Raw genomic sequence first — 17,790 nt, 5'->3', positions numbered from 1 at the left:
CCCATCCGTTGCCGTATTGTCTATGGCTGCTGTCACACTGCAACAGTACCGTTCAATAGCACCACAAAACTGAAACTATTTACTATCTGGCCCTTCATTTAAAAAGCCAGCCCCTGTGCTACGCAAGAACACTGAGAAAACCAGGAGGATTCCATGTAGTCACGCCCCCCCCCGCAATGTAAATGATAATCAACAATGTTTGTCTGGTACATCTAAAACGATCTCAGGTACCACCAGTAGTGTGTCCACCCCACTCTGAGAAATGCACTCCTGAGGATTACATGAACCAACACTCAGAAAGCACCAAGCCTGCAAACAGCAGGAGTACTGGCTGCGGCCCTTCGTACTCCTCCTTGCTCCTCTGAGGAGTTCTGTCAATCCAGTGAGCCTTCCCTTCTCATGTGAGAGTAACTGGCACGGCCCGATGAGAAGGCTAAGAATCAACAGGAATCAGGCACTTCCTAGCTAATATGCCAGACACTGCGAACGCGAAGCCTCAACGCAACTTTTTGAGGTAGGTGTTGTTATTTATCCCCCTTTTACAGAAAAGAAAATGGAAGCATAGAGAGGTCCAGCTCCAATTCTCGGTTCCACAGCCAGTGTGTCAGCACGCTAATCTATACCACCCACCCAGTACCCTCCAGAGAACCGGCTCTCTCCAATCCACATGGCAGGACTGACCATAGGAAAGTATCTGAGATACATACGAACTCTGAGGTACAAGGACACGCAGGCTGATGTTACTCAGAGTAGCAAAAATCTGGAAAGGACATTCAAACCCAATGATAGGAAACGGTTCACTGGATTAGGATATAATCCTATGACAGCATATTACACAACCATTACAAATGGTATTTATAAACAATTTTCATGATGTGGGAAAATGCTTGCAAGTTTTTTAAAGCAGAATGTAAACAAGTATATTCAGTATAATACCAATTAAGTCAAAACACATATTGACATTGACAAATATATACACTACATCACGAAAAAAAAGCAAGAAGGAAATATCTCTGAGGGTGGTAGTACAGATGATTTTTATTGAATTTTTGAAAATCATTGCTATAGTTCCTTCATATTCTACAGGGAGTTCATGGTATTTTTATAATAAGCGAAAAATACATGTTTTTCAACCTGCTTAGAAGGGAGATTCAATGTCTGGACCCTACCGGTGACTAAAGCCTAATTCCGACTTTGCATTCTTTCTCCAATCGCTGCTCTTGCCCCCATGTTCCAGTATGAATGACAAGCTGGCAAACTAGTGGATTCTTGAGCATTATACAAATACGAAGGATTCTTGTGAAAGTACTAGATTAAAAACAAACTGGAAGAAATGAAGCGACTAAGACTTGGAAACTAAGAGGAAGTGCTATATTTCCTTCTTGGGGGGGGTAGGAAGTTCCCATTTTTTAAGTCTTTCTCTCGCCTACATGGAAGGCCATTCTGAGCTCACTGTCAAACCAGCTGGCTGTGGGCATTCTGTCTGCACACTGGGTACAACTGCAGACGGCATAAACACACACACTCCCACATACACCGGAAGATTGTCTCCTGGGGATCTGACCCGCAGGAGCAGGCCATACACTCCTCAAAGACAGGGGCACGTGCTCTGCTTGTGATGTCCTTACCCTCGGGACTCAGGTCGCCAGGGGCCACAGGCCCTCAAGGATTCCACGATGAGTAATTGAATGAAGAACTATAGGAAGCCTCGACTACTGTGGTTAAATCTAGTACAGGTTCAGATAGAGCAAACAAAACACATCAAACAAGCGGGAAGCAGAGTAAGCAAACTGCAGTGTTTTCTTGCAAAGCCAGATGGTGGGTGTCAAGCTGGGTTGTGGGGTGCATGAGAAGGCATAGCTGAGCAACTCGGGCACACGCCTGTGACGATAATCTGATGAGCCTATGGAATCCGACTTAATACTGACATTAAAGAAAGTGGCACTGGGAAATAAAGATTAGGGGACTGAGCCCTCTCTGTCTTGATCTGTCAGCCGTCAGCCTTCAAACAGCTGGAGAAGCCATGGGAGAGCAGCATTTCTATAAACAAGCTAATCTTTTTAGAGCTAATAGGCAGTGACATTTATTATTTAAAACTTCAAACTTGGAAAAGACCAGCTCACGCTAGAAACGCCTGCCTTTCCCTTAGTCTTGCACTGGACTGGTGGATCAGACACCTCGCTGACAAGTTCTTCGCTTTCCCCCAGGTGGGACTACAGAACGACAGCAACCTATGCTGAGAACAAGCCATTTCCTGGCTTTTCTTCCTGCTCAGAGCCTTTGGGGAGTAAATCTCACAACTGCCACCAAAGGTGGGGCAAGCAACTGGACATGTAGACGCAGGAGAAACGCATGAGAATGGCAAAGGGGGCATGGGAGGAGGGGGTCCTGCCCAAGGCAGAGTCCTGTTCTTTGGAATAATAAAGTCAGCAAATCAGCGACAGGTATCACCGTTCTAGGTTATCGACAGGTAAGATCACTCCCGCAGTAAGAAGCCTCGGGAGCAACAAACCGTACATCCTGCCTCTTACTATCCTTCCTCCCATCTTTCCCTTCCTGCTCTACCAGGAAAGAATTTGACCAAGGAGAGAAAACTAGGTGTCCCTGATGCATATTCCTGACATACCAGGGACAAATCCAGGGAAGGACCCTTGATGGCAGCAGGATCCATACGGGGTGAGAGGCCCAGAGGATTGGCAAAACTAGCAGATTGGTTTTGGAATACAGTATTTAAGGATTAACTTAAGCAATCATACACAAGACCTCTAGGCAGAAAACGAAAACTAATAAAGGACACAGGTGGTCTGAATAAATGGAAGGACGTTCAGAGTTCTTAGTTAATATTACAAAAGTGTCAATTTTCTACAAAGTAATTCACATCATTCAGTGCAACCCCAAATGAAAATTTTAAGGTTTTGAGGCACTTATCAAACATATGCTAGAATTTATATAGAAGGATAAAAGTCCACAAGCAGCTGAGTCAACCCTTAAAAAGGAGATAAAGAGAGGAGACTTAAACTAACAGATATTAAGACTTGCCTCAAGTCATTATATTAAAACCAGAGAAGTCTGAGCACAAGAACAAACAGACCAAGGAAATAAAGAGCTGAGAGACAGAGCACAGATATGCAAACCTAATGTACAATAAAGCTGGTACCACAAGTGAAAGAAGAAGAGAATGGATAGTTTAGTAGATGTTAGTAGGAAATCTTTTATCCAACTTCGTGTGGATAAAAACAAAACTGGATCTTCATGAAACACCATCTACAATGGCAGGTATCAGTCAGACAGAATCATGAAGCCAATAAAAGAAAACGTAGGTGTACATCTTTGTGACATGGGTCAGAAAGGCCTTCTTTAAAACATAACTTGAAAATCATAAACCAGAAGGCAAAAAAAAAAAAAAAGATGAATTTGAATATATAAAAAGTAAGGGTTTATACTCAAGGAAGGATATCACACATAATAGAAATAAACAGATGGCAAGATGGAAAGAAATATTTTAAAAATCTACAACTAAGAAGGGATATCTAGAATAGAGAAGGAACTTTACAAATCAACAAGAAAAGATGGCAACTGCAAGACAGAAATGGGCAAAGGACATGAATTGGCAAAAAAAAAAAAAAAAACCAGAGGAGGAAATCCAGTAAAAAGGTATACAAAGAAATGATCAAACTCATTATCAGAGAAAGGCAAATTAAGGCAACACTAAGCTATCATTTTATAAGGCTGACAAAAAATTAGAAAGCTGAATAAAGGCCAAAGCTGGCAGGAAAGGAGAAAGCCTCATGCCGGGCTGGGGACTGTTGCCAGAACCCTCTGGAGAAGGACATGAGAGTCCTCCCTTGGACGCAGTACACACAGATCCTTCGACTGACCAGCAAGCATCCTCATGGGTAGAAGCTAAGGAAATTCTCATGCAGGGGGACACGGAAAGAGGCAGTCACTGCACTGTCGTTAGAAGCAATGAGGCGTGGGAGGCATGAGGAGGGGGAGAGCATCTCTGCTAAAGCGGATATGCAGGTTCTTCCACGGGGATGCAGCAGACCGAGGCCACAAGCTGGAAGCAGACAGAGGAACATGGGTGGCTCCTAACACAATGCCGAGGGAGCAAAGTAAGAAACAGAACAAGACATACAACCACGTATATAACTTAAAAACACAGGTGGATAAAAGACGCACATTGTGCAAGAACACAGTTTAAAAGTACACATTAGAATGGTGACCTGTAGGGGAGGAACGGAATGGGAGTCGAGAAAAGAATGAAAAGGGAATGAAAATGAATGAATGGAGGGGCCTGTGACGATAACGTGCCATCAACAGGGGAGTAGGATTAATTCAACCCCTCTATATCTGAGATACAAATAGAGAACAGAGAAGAGGAGAGGGGAAAAGGCTCTGCAAAGAAATGAGCATGTATTTATCTGCTGCCATCCTCTCCCTGGCAACTGGGCCGTTCGGAAAATGCCAGCAGCTGACAGACATTATTTATGGCCCGTCTTATACCCCACACGAACTGTCTGCCCTGAGAGAAATTTCAAGATGAAAGGAACGTATTCAGAAGTGCCCCAGGGCAATTTCCTTTTGCTACCTGCCCATTCTGGCTCTGCCACAAAATGTTGGCATTCAAATTCCAACCTCCAAATATTTTCCAGGAAGAGAATGCTAGACATTTGGAATTTGGATGTTAAAGGTGAAAAGAGCTATGCCCCACTTGTAAATTCGTATCAGATTGACTTCTTAACTTTAAAAGAGTTTGGACTGTGGTATAAACAGAGAATTGCAGACCAATTCAGACCCTGGCCAAGAGTGCCACCTGTGGCAGATGAGCCCCATGGGTGGGTGTGGGGTGAAACTGCAAATTACGGTGACCAAGAGATACTAAAAATACAACCACTTCGGAGGGAAGTAACAGCTACGGCACCGTATGATACGAAAAAGGGGTCCCAATGCCACAGGAGGTGAGGAAGCACCAACCCAGACTATCGCTCTAGGTTTGCCAACTTGGAAATCAGTGATCAGACATCTTAATACCCTAGAAAACGAAGTTCTACCTAAACTACTCCTGGAAAAGTGGCCCACGTGTTTTAAGCCATCTTTTTCTCTCCTGCTCGCTAAGTGAACGGGTAAGCAACTGGAGAAGCATTATAGGCTCAAGGCAGCCAACTCTGTGCTCTGTGAATAACGGGATGCCAAAAGCAAAATGTTGCAAGTGGCTCTGTTTTCCAAAATGGAACTTTTTGTATTGCTCTTTTCCTAAGGAGGTAGAATATCCTTGTGGTTAACAGTTGAGCCTTTAGAGTTAGAACTCAGATTATGTCCCTTGAGCTTACGCGCTTCAATTTCCTAGTCTACAAAGTAGGTCAAAAGCATTTATCTCACAGAGTGTTGCAAGCATTAAATGAACTAATGTGTACAAAACATCCTGAAACACAGTAAGTGGTCAATAAATGCTATCTATTTAATAGCTATCATTGTAAAACATGTGCTCACTGTATAGGCAATGCAAAGTATAGAGAGGTACTTAAGTAGGTCAGTCCCTCCCAATAATCCACCCTCCATCCTGATAAAGATTTTGATGAAAAATGTTTTTCCAGACTTTTTTCTATCACTATATTTAGATAAATCAAATAATTTATTTTATTAAATGTATTGTTCTATAAGCTGATTTATAAAAAAACTCAATGAACAATATACCATGTGCACCATTTCTACAAATATACCCAGATCTCTCTTGTGCTTTTTAAAGGCTACATAGTACTCTACAACATTTTAAATCAATTTCCTACTGGACATTTAGATCGTCTCCAATTGTTGGCTATTATTACCCATGCTCCAGTGAACTTTGTTCCACAAACATCGTTGCACTCTAGTCTATTTATTTAGGACAAATTGTTGGACCCTAGGATAGTTCCTTTTTAAAGGCTTCCAATGCATATTCCCAAAAGGCCTTGCAGAATGGTAGAACTAGCTATCATGCCCACCAATAGAATTCGGGTCATCTTTCACATCTATTGGCTCTCATCTCAAGCAGAGAGAAGCAGGTTCATCAGATCAGTTACAAAGAAACGTCAGGTTGGGGGTCTCTATTCATATGTCTCTCACCCTCCACAGTTCTTGGGTCCTTAGAAGTAATGTGTCCCAGGTTGGGGCATAGTATGGGCATCTGTTACTTATGCCTGCTTGACATCTAGCCTCTCTTGTCCTGGTGGGTTCCTGGTTTCCCTCTGGCAAACTACTCTGTTCCCATTTTATACAGTACCCTTGAAACTGTCAATCAAGGTGAGTACTCGAGCTCCACTGATTGAGCTCAAGGTAGACTAACTGGATGCTATCTGTCCTCAGAATCTAAATTGTCAGAAGAGTGAGGCCAGGACTAAAAACAGTTTAGTTTTACCATCCTGCAAATATCATCCAGAAGACCCTTTCTCATTGGTTCCTGGGTCTTTAGAGTTGGTATACTGGTAAGCCTGCTTGGTTCTTCAGCGCACCCCACCTTACAGTGCGTTACCCTACCGCCTTCCATAGTCCTTCATAATTGTTACTATTGTTTTTGCTATTGTTATTTTAGCCCAAGATAGCCAGAGTTGACTTCAGATATTCTAACACAATCCCACCTGATGGGAGGCTGGGGGAGACAACTTATTTCCTTCCTTGAATATTTGCTTGAAAAAATTTCCCTTGATCAATTCTTGAGGGGGGAAAAAAACGAAAGAAACATTTTTTTTTCCCTCTCCGAAAGGCCTCTTAACCTACAAAAAGCAACCATTCCAAATTACTTAATAGCTCATATAAAACTCCTGGTAAAATTTTTATTTTGGAAAGAATGAAAGAGGGAAAATCTTGGTCTTAGAATGGATTTCACACACACACACACAAATAGCTCATCTTTCATCCTTTTATCCACCTGGAAAGGCACAAATATTTTACTGTTTTTTCTGACATGACTGGAATTCATGGTAGGGCTATCCTTGAATTTTTTTCCAAGTAGACTTTACAAAGCAAATCTGAGGCAAGGGGACAGGATTTCCTTTGTACTCTTGTAGCAACCTGGAAGGAATCTGGTTTTCTCCCATGCACCAAGGAGATAATCAGCCCAAACACTCTAGCTGTAGCAGTTTTATTTTAATCCCCTCATTGCCACAAGGTTGCAGGTGCCTTTGGAAATCATGATTAACCAGAAGCTCAGAGCCAGCAGCAGGGGAAATGTCCTATATATTCTACAGAGGCCGCCCAGGGTCACTCCCTTCAAAGAAGAATATTATTACAGAGCTCACCATCTCCACTCCTTCCTCTCTAAAGAAGCCACAGAGAACACCAAGTTACTAAATGATCACTAAGTTAGTTCTTGCCTCTCCAGTCCTTGGAGCAAGACTGTTCCAGGAGGCAAAGTCAATTCTGGCTTTCTCACAGTGCAGGGCTCTTGAGGAGCTGGATATTATTGGATTAAGTGACTTTTATGTGATGATTGAAGCTACATTCTTAAGACTACCTAGGATTAACTGAGATAATGTACATGAAAATGTTTTGTAAAGTGTGAAGGGTTATATAATGCAAAGTGTCATTACAGCCTTGCCAGTCAGGCTCCCTGAGTGTCCTGGAGTCACTGACATGGTAAGTCAGGGTAGAAGTGTCTCAGGTTGCACTGGGGGAACTGGGGCAGACCCAACAAGCCCACAGCACCTCCTGGTGGCTCTTCCCCAGAGTAGCAACGTCTCAAAGCCCAATCCCAACCCCAACTGTAGAAAATAATCCAAGCACCATACTTACTCCCTTCGCTCTGGCTGTCTTTGTTCGAGTTGTAGACCTGGAAAACAGAAATGAACATTTACTTGTGTGCATTTTATACCATGCTACAGGTTCACTGAAGAAAACCATTACCTTCTCTCTTTCCCTAGTTTGTGCTATAAGATGGAAGACCATTTTTAGCCCCCAAATGTGAATCCCTTCTATAATTATCTACTTCCCAGTTTTACTTCAGCTGTTCTTAAGTGTGTGTACATTAGAATCATCTGTGGAACTTTACTGTAAAAAAAAAAAATCATATTCCTTCTTTTAATAAAAACAAACTATATGTGTGCATAAAGCCAAAAAGGAGAAAAATTTTAAATTAGTTATAACTCACTAAGCATTAACTGTGCACCGGGCAATGTGCTAAGCAATTCACATGAATTATCTCAAATTATCCACACAATTCTATTGGGTAGACACTGTTATTATCACTGTTTTACAAATGAGAATTTGAGATTTGGAGACGTTAACTAGGGCCTCACAGCTAGTAAGTGGCAAATTCAGGACAAAAATTCATTACAAACTGTTAACAAAATGTTAATACTGGGAAATGGGACCAAGCATTCTTTACTTTACACATTTTTGTAAATTTGAATTTTATAAGGAGAATGTATTACTTTTACCACAGAAACCCCTTAAATAACTCACAGAAACCATAAAAGGGAAAAATGCCCCCATCCATAAAAAGGAAAAGTGTCCTATACAAAAGAGACAATGACTTACTGTAAGAGTTGGAAAGGTTTTTCTGTAAAGGGCCAGAGAGCAAATATTTTAGGCTTTGCAGGCCAGGAGGCAAAATCAATATTATGTAGGTATTTGTGTAACAAGAAAGAAAACAAATTTCCACTATTTTTTTGTTGATCATATTCAAAACACAATAATTTTTCAAAATACAGGTATATTTCTAGCAGGTGAAAATCCCTTTTAGGGTTTCATGGCTCTCTTTTCAGTGATGTTTGGCTGTGATTCAACCCAGAGGGGCCATCAGAATGCCGTGGAATATCTTTTTTTTTTTAACGTTATGATGACCAACTTCACCCTATGTCTTTTCGTACTTACAGAATCATAATTACCAAAGAAAGACTTGGGCTATGATCTTTTTCTAAAGCAGAGGTTTGCTTTCATTCAATAATGTCAGCATATCGGGGAATGGCAAAGTATGGCTGACAGGCCAAATCCAGCTCACGGCCAGCTTTTGTACATCCTATGAGCTAAACCTGGTCACTGCAGAGGAATATTTGCAATTGATTTGATGACAGGAAATACTAACTTTGAACCCTAATTAAACTACATGTTACCCTCCCTCTAAAAAAAGATTCGATTTCCTCTGGTTAGTAGACCTGTATTTCAAACACTTACAGTCCTTGTAAAAGATATTCTTTCTGTACCTGAGGGAACACGATTGCCCGTTCTCCCTCAGCAGCAGCCCCACCATGGATACAAATGAAGAATTTGGACTAGATCGTGTTTTCAAATCGAAGCCCACAGGACCCACAACCAGGACTGCAGAGGGGCAGGAAGAGAAGCTAAGGCCCCAGGTACCCAAATGCCCTCCCCCTTCCCTTCATTTACGTGACTATCAAATAAGGCGATACTGGAACGTGTGAAGACGTCTTGAACGGGTACTTTCTAAATTCGTGTAATTCACGAATTTGTTTCTACCTTTGTGCATTTAACAGTCCTGGTTGTGTGCCTAGAATGGCCAGGCAGTGTTCTAGGTGCTGGGGCTACGGACGAATCCCGCAGCTATTACCTCTGCCCTCCTGGAACCTGCCGACTAGGGGGAAAAGAACAGAAATAAACAGATACACAAATATGATGTTCAAGTATTGACGAGGACAGTGGAGAAAATAAGAGGCTCCTGTGGACCTGAGGTGGGGCAAAGCCTCTCTGAAGAGGTAACAGTTGCCTGAGACCTGACTGATGAGAGAGCACCTCCCTGGGAAGATCTGGGGCCAATGCCAACGGCGAGCACAGGTCTTCGAGATGGAAAAGGCCTGGCCTTTTGGAAGGAGGAAAGCCAGTGTGGTTGGCAATCAGTGCAAGGTAGGAGATGGGGATGGGCCAGGGGACAGTGACGTCATCCTGCAAAGCCGGTGCCCCATGAGGGAAATGGGCAGCCTCGGCAGAGCTAGGACCAGTGATCCATGGCGAACGGCTTTCACTGACCTTGGAGAGTTGGGTGAGGGAAGTGCAGGGAAAGAGACCATCTGAGTGTGTAGGCAAGTACTTTTATCAGACATCCCTGACCACTTCGGTCCTCCCATTAAATTTTAAACCCTATCCCAGAGAACCTTGCTACTATCTATAAACGACAAAATCCAGAAAGAATAGCAAATTGCAGGGCTTCCAGCCATCCTTAATTAGGTGGTGAATTTGCACGCAATTACTTCCCTTCCAGGTTTCCTGGGTCTCGGGGGCCCCTGCCTAGAACACCCACGCGTTCCCCAAACTGGAGAGGTGTGATCAATGAGCCAAAGATGCCAGAAACATGTGCCGCCCGATCCTCTGAGGCCAGGCCATTAATCTCTGTCTGGTTGGGTAAATGAGCCAAAGAGAATGAGTTTTGAAGTGAAGCTAATAAACCATGCCTGCCAGGAATGCGTGACTACAGGGCCCAACCAGGAAGGCCCAGAGTTGGGGAGCAGCCTAATGGTAATAAAGGCCAGATGGTGGCACAGTAAGACGGTGGCACCTACGTCTAACCGTGAGGAAGGTGAGCAGGGTAAGGAAGGCCTCCATATGCTTCCTCTGCACTAAGAGAACTAACAGCACTAGGAGGGAATGGCTTCGGTTACTGAGCACTTACCAGCTACTACACATGACGTCATCTCACCCTTAAAACCACCTCATGGCTTAGGTGCTAGTGTTAGTTCCATTCTACGGATGTGGACGGGAAGCCCAGAGAGACTACACAGTTTGTCCACAGACACGGAACTGGTGGGTGGCACACTATTTATCTTGCCTGTACAGGGATGTTCCAACCCTCTTGTACATTTCCAGGCAGTGGCAAATGCACAGAGCTACCAAGCCACCCCAGTAGCCGGTGCTTCATAAATACCTCCCACACTGGCAGAGGCAAAGGGCGTGCAACTCACCCTTGAGAAACGGTCAGTCTGTTCTGGGGAAACCTTCTTCCATAGAAATCATAGTTGCCCACCAGTGTTAGACGCAAGTTCAGAGGTAGGGCAATTTCCTGAAACAAAAGGTCTCTTGCCATGGCTTCTATCTTAGGATTAGCGGAGTTATCTGGGATTTATACGCTTTCAAGTAAGCACCTCTAGAGGCTTTGTTTTGAAAGGATAGAACCCAACTCTCCAGGATCAATTCAAGAGGACACGAGTCACTAAACAGTTCCTGAATTATGGTGACTAGGAAGACTGAATCAGTTAATACATCTTCTCAACAACCAAAGCTATAGTCTATCTGTCCTGCTTAGTCAGAGTACTGTAAGGCCTGGCCACACTCACACTTCTCAGCCTTCCGGCTTTATAAACTTGGACATAGGTATGCTCTAGCGTCTGCTGAACACTGTACATTAAGATCTGTTAACTATCCGTGCCCATGAATGTTTTCAAGTGACTCCCTCTAGAGAACAGAAATGACCTGTGTTGATCTTATCAGGGTCCTTCTGAGAATCATGATGGAGTCGTTACAACAGCAAGAATACATGAATGAAAATGATGCTGACGAAAGCCTAGTTATGCATCAGACACCAGGCCAAACACTCTATATGCACAATCTTGTTTAGTCCTCACATCAACCTAATTATTCCCATCAAACAGATGAGCAAATGGAGGCATTCGAGAGGTTAGGTCACTTGCCCAAGGTCAGGTTGCTGAAAGTGGGCAGAGTCCAGGCAAGAACTGCTACAGTCTGTCTCTAGAGCCCAAGCTCTTACCCACTAACCACATGATAAGTAAGACATTGTGATGATGAGGATAATGGTGGCGGTGGTGGTGGTGAGAAAAAGGGGATCAGATGTCCTGGGCAGTTAGGGAAGGTAAGTTGCTGGAGGAAATAACCTGCCATCCGTCAGAGAGAAAATGAGGCTGGGAAGGGCCTTCTGATTCCAGCCTGAAGCATTCACCATTAACCTATGCAACAAGCTGGCATCTACACAGAAGTGACACTTCATATTCTCTCTGAACCACAGGGCTTGATCCTGAAGATAAACACCAGGCAGGAAAGTGGGTCTTTGACACAAATCACAGGCACCACAATTTTATGAGTCCTCACCCAGAAGCTACAATGGGAGTGAAATTCAATAAATCAAAGGAGGGTGAGGAAAGCCTTCATATGGTTCCTCTGCACTAAAATGTGATTTTGCAATAAATTCTGTTCATTGCTGAGCCAATTCAATTTATATGTCCCCAGAGAATTCAGAGAGACTACAGAATCATTTGGATTCCCAGAATTTTTCTACGGGTAACCTTTCTTACCATTTTCCAGGCCTTACTAAGAAAGCAGAGAGGAACTTCTTTTAACTTGTAAATTACAGGCACAAATAAAGCAATAATTAGATGAAACAATTTCACTTTTCTCTCTGACACACAGCTGCATTAGTACTTGGCCACACCAAACTTTCTATTAAAGTCTGCACAAAATGAAGGTGCTGGAGAAACAGATTCATGAGCAAATTTATTTAAAACTACTGTTCCTCTCTAAACTGCACTTGAACTCATACCAAAGCTCCATTTCCCTGAGGTCTCTTCCAAGTAGCCTGAGATATCTCAACCCCATCACACCTGCCTGTTCCCATGATACGCCAATGTGGAGACACACAAAACAGAACTACGTGCCAACAACTTAAATACTGCACAAGCCGGTTCTACACCATCAGATATCATCTGTCCCTTCTCTCCGTGTGACACAATGGAACCACCACCACTAGGACTTGAATTGTTTCTCTGGCAGTGGTGACAGATTTGCAGTAATCTGCTGCTTAGGTTCAAAGTCCATCTCTACCAATTATCGGCTATACATTCCAGTCACTTAGCATCGCTAAACCTCAGTCTTGCCACCTGTGAAATAGGGATACTAATATTCCCTACCTCTCAGGGTTGTGAAAATGAAATGATAATAGATATAAAACATTTAACACTGAGCACAGAATACAAATTCTAAGGCTCAGATAATTCTATAAAGAGTAACTTTCATCACTTCACCTTCACGGTCATTGTCAAGCTCCATCCTTCTCTTCACACTTATCCCCTATAGGACAAATTGCTAACACGGGAATGTAGCTTGAGGGGTTAAGTGACAGTAGTCTCATTAGCACTGTAATTTAACCAATTGAAACTAATTAAGGGACGACAGGAAGGAGGCAATCTAAAGTCAACTTTTAGAGCAATGGATTCTCAATTTTTATTTTATTTTGTTTTTTAACAGAAATCAAATATAAAAGTAACCACCCACCACCAACCACTTTTTCACCACCGATTACGTGCCAGGCACCATGCTAATCATTTCCATGAATTATTTTATTTCATCCACAAGCCTACGGGGTATTACCACTGCTTGTACTTCATAGCACCATGTTGGTGAAATAACTTTCCAAAGGTTACAAAAGCTAGCAAGTGGCAAAGCCCTCTTGACTAGCATCTGTACTTAACCACAACTTCATACAATTTCCCTTCCCAGTCCCACTCTCCAAGAGAAAAAGAGATTGGCCAGTAACAAAGAACTCAAAAGAAACTCAGTAATTAAAATGACAATAATGCAGCCATCGTATAAGAACAAAATTTCCACCCAATTTAAACATAATGATAATGCCACAAACTTCCAATTAATAAAGTATCACTGTACTTGAAAACCACAACCAGCCTGAGAGACTTTAGGATGCCTAAGAAACATCCTTCCGAAAAACTATGAGCACATACAGAGCAAGCTTAGCATTGTTGTCAAGGATTGTAGGGCAGACCGATTTCTTAATGGAGCACCACACTCGAATACTCAGCAAGCTAGTAACAGGCTGCACCGAGGAACTTTCAGTAACACCCCTGTTCCTAAAGTTACTAGTAAGACACTCTTGGTCTGTGGAATGCCACCCAATAATGGACATGAATTTTTGGGGTCCTGGGTACCCTATCTTCTCGTGGTGGGCCACTGGCCACACTTGGAAAAGCTTTTGAGAAGGAACTTTTGAATCTTAAGCATGTGGGGATAAAACCAGTTTGAACAGCACGGCCTAAATAAAGATGTGTCTCAACTTGAGGGGCCTGCACTTGGGAGCTAGGTACTGGTTCCTCCTCCTCCCGAGAGACACGTGCCTCTCGTCCCCACGGCCCGAGTGACAAAACAAGCTCGAGAGAAGGGAAATGAATTGGCTGCTGCTGCTTTCCTATTTCTTGCCTCCAACACTCCCTTTGGCTGGCCCTTTCTCCTGCTACTGGTACTGCACTTGCTGTTTTAGGGAGGGGCTCTCGAAAGTGAAGCCAATAAAAATGTACCTGATGGCTCTTCCTGATGGCCTACTCTTGAACAGGTGGGAAGGCCTTGCTCTTGTTCTGCAGGATTACCCGTAACGGGGGCTCAGTAACTGGCACACAGCAGGCCATTCCGTAAGTACTGACTAGATGGACAGTTTCTGAGTGGAGGAATAAAAGAGAGACTGAAATTTAAAAAAGGAAACCCTCTTGTTGGAGTTGATGTGCATCAGGGAGCAGAGAGGAACGGTGAGCAGGCCTATCACCTCCAGGTGACTGCACCTCATTCTCCCAAACATCTGGCAAATTCTCTTGGAATCTTTACCTTAGAGACGAATGGCACTAATTCAGGCCTTATTATGAGACAATATGAAGCCCAGGTATCTTATCTGGTTTAACTCAAGGCTATGAAAATCCCTCACACAACCGTTTATTTTCTATGCTGAATGGTAGCTCTATACCCGACAGGTGACAGGTGACAGCAAAAGCTGCTAATAGTTTCATAGCCTAGTATCACCAGGGAGTCTGAAATGAGAGGTAAGGAAGGGGTTCCTGGACCTCACGGGACTGAGTCTCCTGTCTCCTGTGCAACAGCAGCAGCAGGACTCAGACAGTGTCTTGGAAAAGGGCCCAGCAAAAAGGAACCGAATGGCTGGGCTCCGAAAGCCACCTGGATGAGTGTCCTGGATGGCCCCGGAAGCCACCTGGCATACCCACACCTGCATGCCAGGAAATAAACATGGCTGCTCGCTGTTCAATATGATTATGACAAGGAGGATAGACAGAAAAATCAACCTTCTTTTCCAGGAGTTCAGGCAGGACAGAAAAGGCTTACCTCTTGTACAGTCCCAGTAACATTGGGGTACACCATGCCCTGGACACCTGATGCTACTCCCCACTCTGCATTCAAGTCCCTCTTTTTCTAGGGATACCACCCTTATTTTCCTTGGGGGGTCACCTGCCCACCAAGTAAGTCAATGCTGGTGTTCTGGGTTTTTGGTTTTTTGTGTGTTTTTTTGGGGGGAGGGGTGAGGAAGGGCTGATTCCAACTCCATCTTCAGGTTTACCCATGTGGTCTACATACTGCACCACCGGACTAAGCATGTGATTTGGCCCAGGGCAAACACAATCGACAATACTTCTTTTTAATACTTTTTATTACAACGGCTTGAAATGAGATCTTGTGTGTTGCTGGGAGAATAGGATACGTACCTGGAACTTTGGTGGCCCCCTCTGCCACCATACAGGCAAGCCTGAGTAAGACAGGTCGAAGGGAAGCGGAGACGTGATCTGAGACTGGGTTGCAATGGCATGTCTGAGCCCTTTTATCTAAATGCATCTGAGGTTCCTCCCTGCTCTTTCCATGACTGAACCAACAACATCCTTTTTTTTTTTTTTTTTAAGTTGTGTTTCTGTTGCTTACAACCAAGAGTCGTAGCAAATACAAAAAAGCTCATGAGAGAAAAGCCTAGTTAAGCTTCATGGGGAAACTCTAGAATGAAGAATAAAGAAAACTATGAAACAAGGTACAACGGGAAAGAAAACAGTATACTCATGTCATCCTTAGTTCTCCCTTCCTTCTGCCTCACATGTCCAGTCAGCTCCAAAATTGATCAACTGTATCATTTTATGCTTTGAATCTATTCCTGATCCCCATTTCTCTTCCTGAGGGAGGTCAGGTTTTGTCTTCTCTTCTGGACCTTGCCATCGGCCTTCTCCCTGATCTTGCTGGCTTTGTTGTCTCTCTGTTCCAATCTGTCATACACATTGCTCCTGCAAGATGTATTTCCCAAAGCCACAGCTGTGGCTGGAGAAGAGAAAAGCCTTCCAGACATCACAGTACCAGTCTTCAAATGCTCCTAGGGCTGTCATGTGGAAGAAAGGGAAGACTGACTATTCTGAATGGACATAAAAGTGGAGTCCGAGGAAGGCTGAGTTCAGCTGGATATAAATAACTACAGGTAGGAGCCCCTCGTGGTCCACTAAAGAAGGGAGGATGGCTGAGTGTCATTCTGACACACAGGACTAAGCTCCATTTCATCTAGAACGCAGCCCTGAGCGTTGCTGGGCTAACAAATTCAACTTCAGTTGGGGTTTAATTGTTGTTAGCCTGTCCCGTCACCTGTACAAGCAGATTCCAGAACAGGGGAAAATGGATTGGGGTGAAGGAGGTTGGGGAACAGAGCATGCTGTGGGCTCTGGAGCCCTGGCAGCAGGCCTGCTTCTACCCCTTCTGAGCTTTGTGCCTTCAGATGGCTACTTAACATTTCCAAGTCCGTTTTCTCCTTGCAAAGTAGAGCTGAATAACAAGTTTGTGAGGGTACTGGGAGAAGTAGAAATAGTCTCACAGTGCCTGAAAGTGCTCAAAAATGTTATTGCCATTCCCTCTACCTCCACAAAGATTTGCTAACTTACTTGATGGCTGCAGAGCACCCTAATATCTCCCTTCTTAGACTGCTCACTGTTCTAGCAGTCTCTTCTCTGGAATGTAATACTTCAGAATATAATTCTTCATTTCCCATTATTTCTCATCTCCAAATAAATCCCTGATGACTAGTCCTGTCTCACAATTCTACGGGGCGCATAACACAGCGCTGGGTGTATAGTTAGTGCCCAAGAAATCACTCCTGGTTGAGGGACAGGGAGCTTAAGACAAAAGATACACATTCTTTTGCCTCAGTGTTTCTCAGGGGGTCAGAAGCGTGTCATAAGGACCTTGATGAATAAATTATCCTTAGAGTGATGTGTGCACATTTGGAGTGTCGCTGGCACTTACTGCACTTCCCTGTGAGAAGTTGCAAATGAAGCTGATACAATTTCAAGGGAAAAGGTGAAACAGCTCCTCCTGGAGCATGGAGGTGTAGGTTACACCCAGATACCCAGTGAGCAGGTAACGCCGTGTGTTTTAACTGGGTTTTGGTCCTGTTGAATTCAGCATGAACAAAATGTTTCTGGGGTGGCTAACATTGATTGTTGTGGGTGTCCCCCCTCCCCCAGGACTTTGATTTGTGTTGTATAAACACTGTTGCCATAGTTATAATTCAGGAAACTTTGTTGTTTGACCTCAAGAAAAATTCAACCTCAAATCAGGATAGCACTGACTCTAGACCACAATAGACCATCAGATGGTAGGACCTGCCAAATTCCTGCAGCTTCTAGAAGGAACTACTGTATTTTGGGTAACAAGCAAGCAACAAGAAGAGGAAGTGCTGCAACATTATGCAATTTCCTTGCATTTCATAGTCAGAAATCCTGAAAACTCCTATAAGCAACTTCCCTAGCTTTCAACCCAAGATCAGAGCCCCAGCCAAGGTAAGCAAACACTGGATGCAAAAGAGGAAAAAGAACTCTAAGTAATGGACTAGTCAGAAAAGTATTTCAGGAAATTTTTAAAGGCAGCAGAAAGGACACAAGCTGACTCGTTATCAAATGCATGGCAGTCAAGTAGCTGGCGTGTGAGCTGACATATATGTAGGATGTGGCCAGCTCACAGTGCAAGCGGCCTGCTGCTGGCTTTTACATTTCCGCTTCAGGCTGATGTAACATTAAAAAGAGGGTGTGAACCCACTAA

General features: G+C 43.5%; 1 protein-coding gene across 7 annotated transcripts in view; it reads right to left on the bottom strand.

The window, feature by feature from the left end:
- ARHGAP26 (Rho GTPase activating protein 26) overlaps nt 1-17,790 on the bottom strand; it is a 399,917-nt gene that overhangs the window by 183,148 nt on the left and 198,979 nt on the right. For all 7 annotated transcript variants that reach the window (XM_033095952.1, XM_033095957.1, XM_033095958.1 and 4 more), the window contains one exon: nt 7,771-7,807. In XM_033095952.1, coding sequence (XP_032951843.1) covers nt 7,771-7,807 — 37 coding nt within the window. The remainder of the gene's footprint in view (nt 1-7,770; nt 7,808-17,790) is intronic.

The sequence above is a fragment of the Rhinolophus ferrumequinum genome, chromosome 24 (genome assembly GCF_004115265.2).
Source record: "Rhinolophus ferrumequinum isolate MPI-CBG mRhiFer1 chromosome 24, mRhiFer1_v1.p, whole genome shotgun sequence".
NCBI classification, from domain to species: domain Eukaryota; kingdom Metazoa; phylum Chordata; class Mammalia; order Chiroptera; family Rhinolophidae; genus Rhinolophus; species Rhinolophus ferrumequinum.
This window is presented reverse-complemented; position numbering and strand designations above follow the sequence as displayed.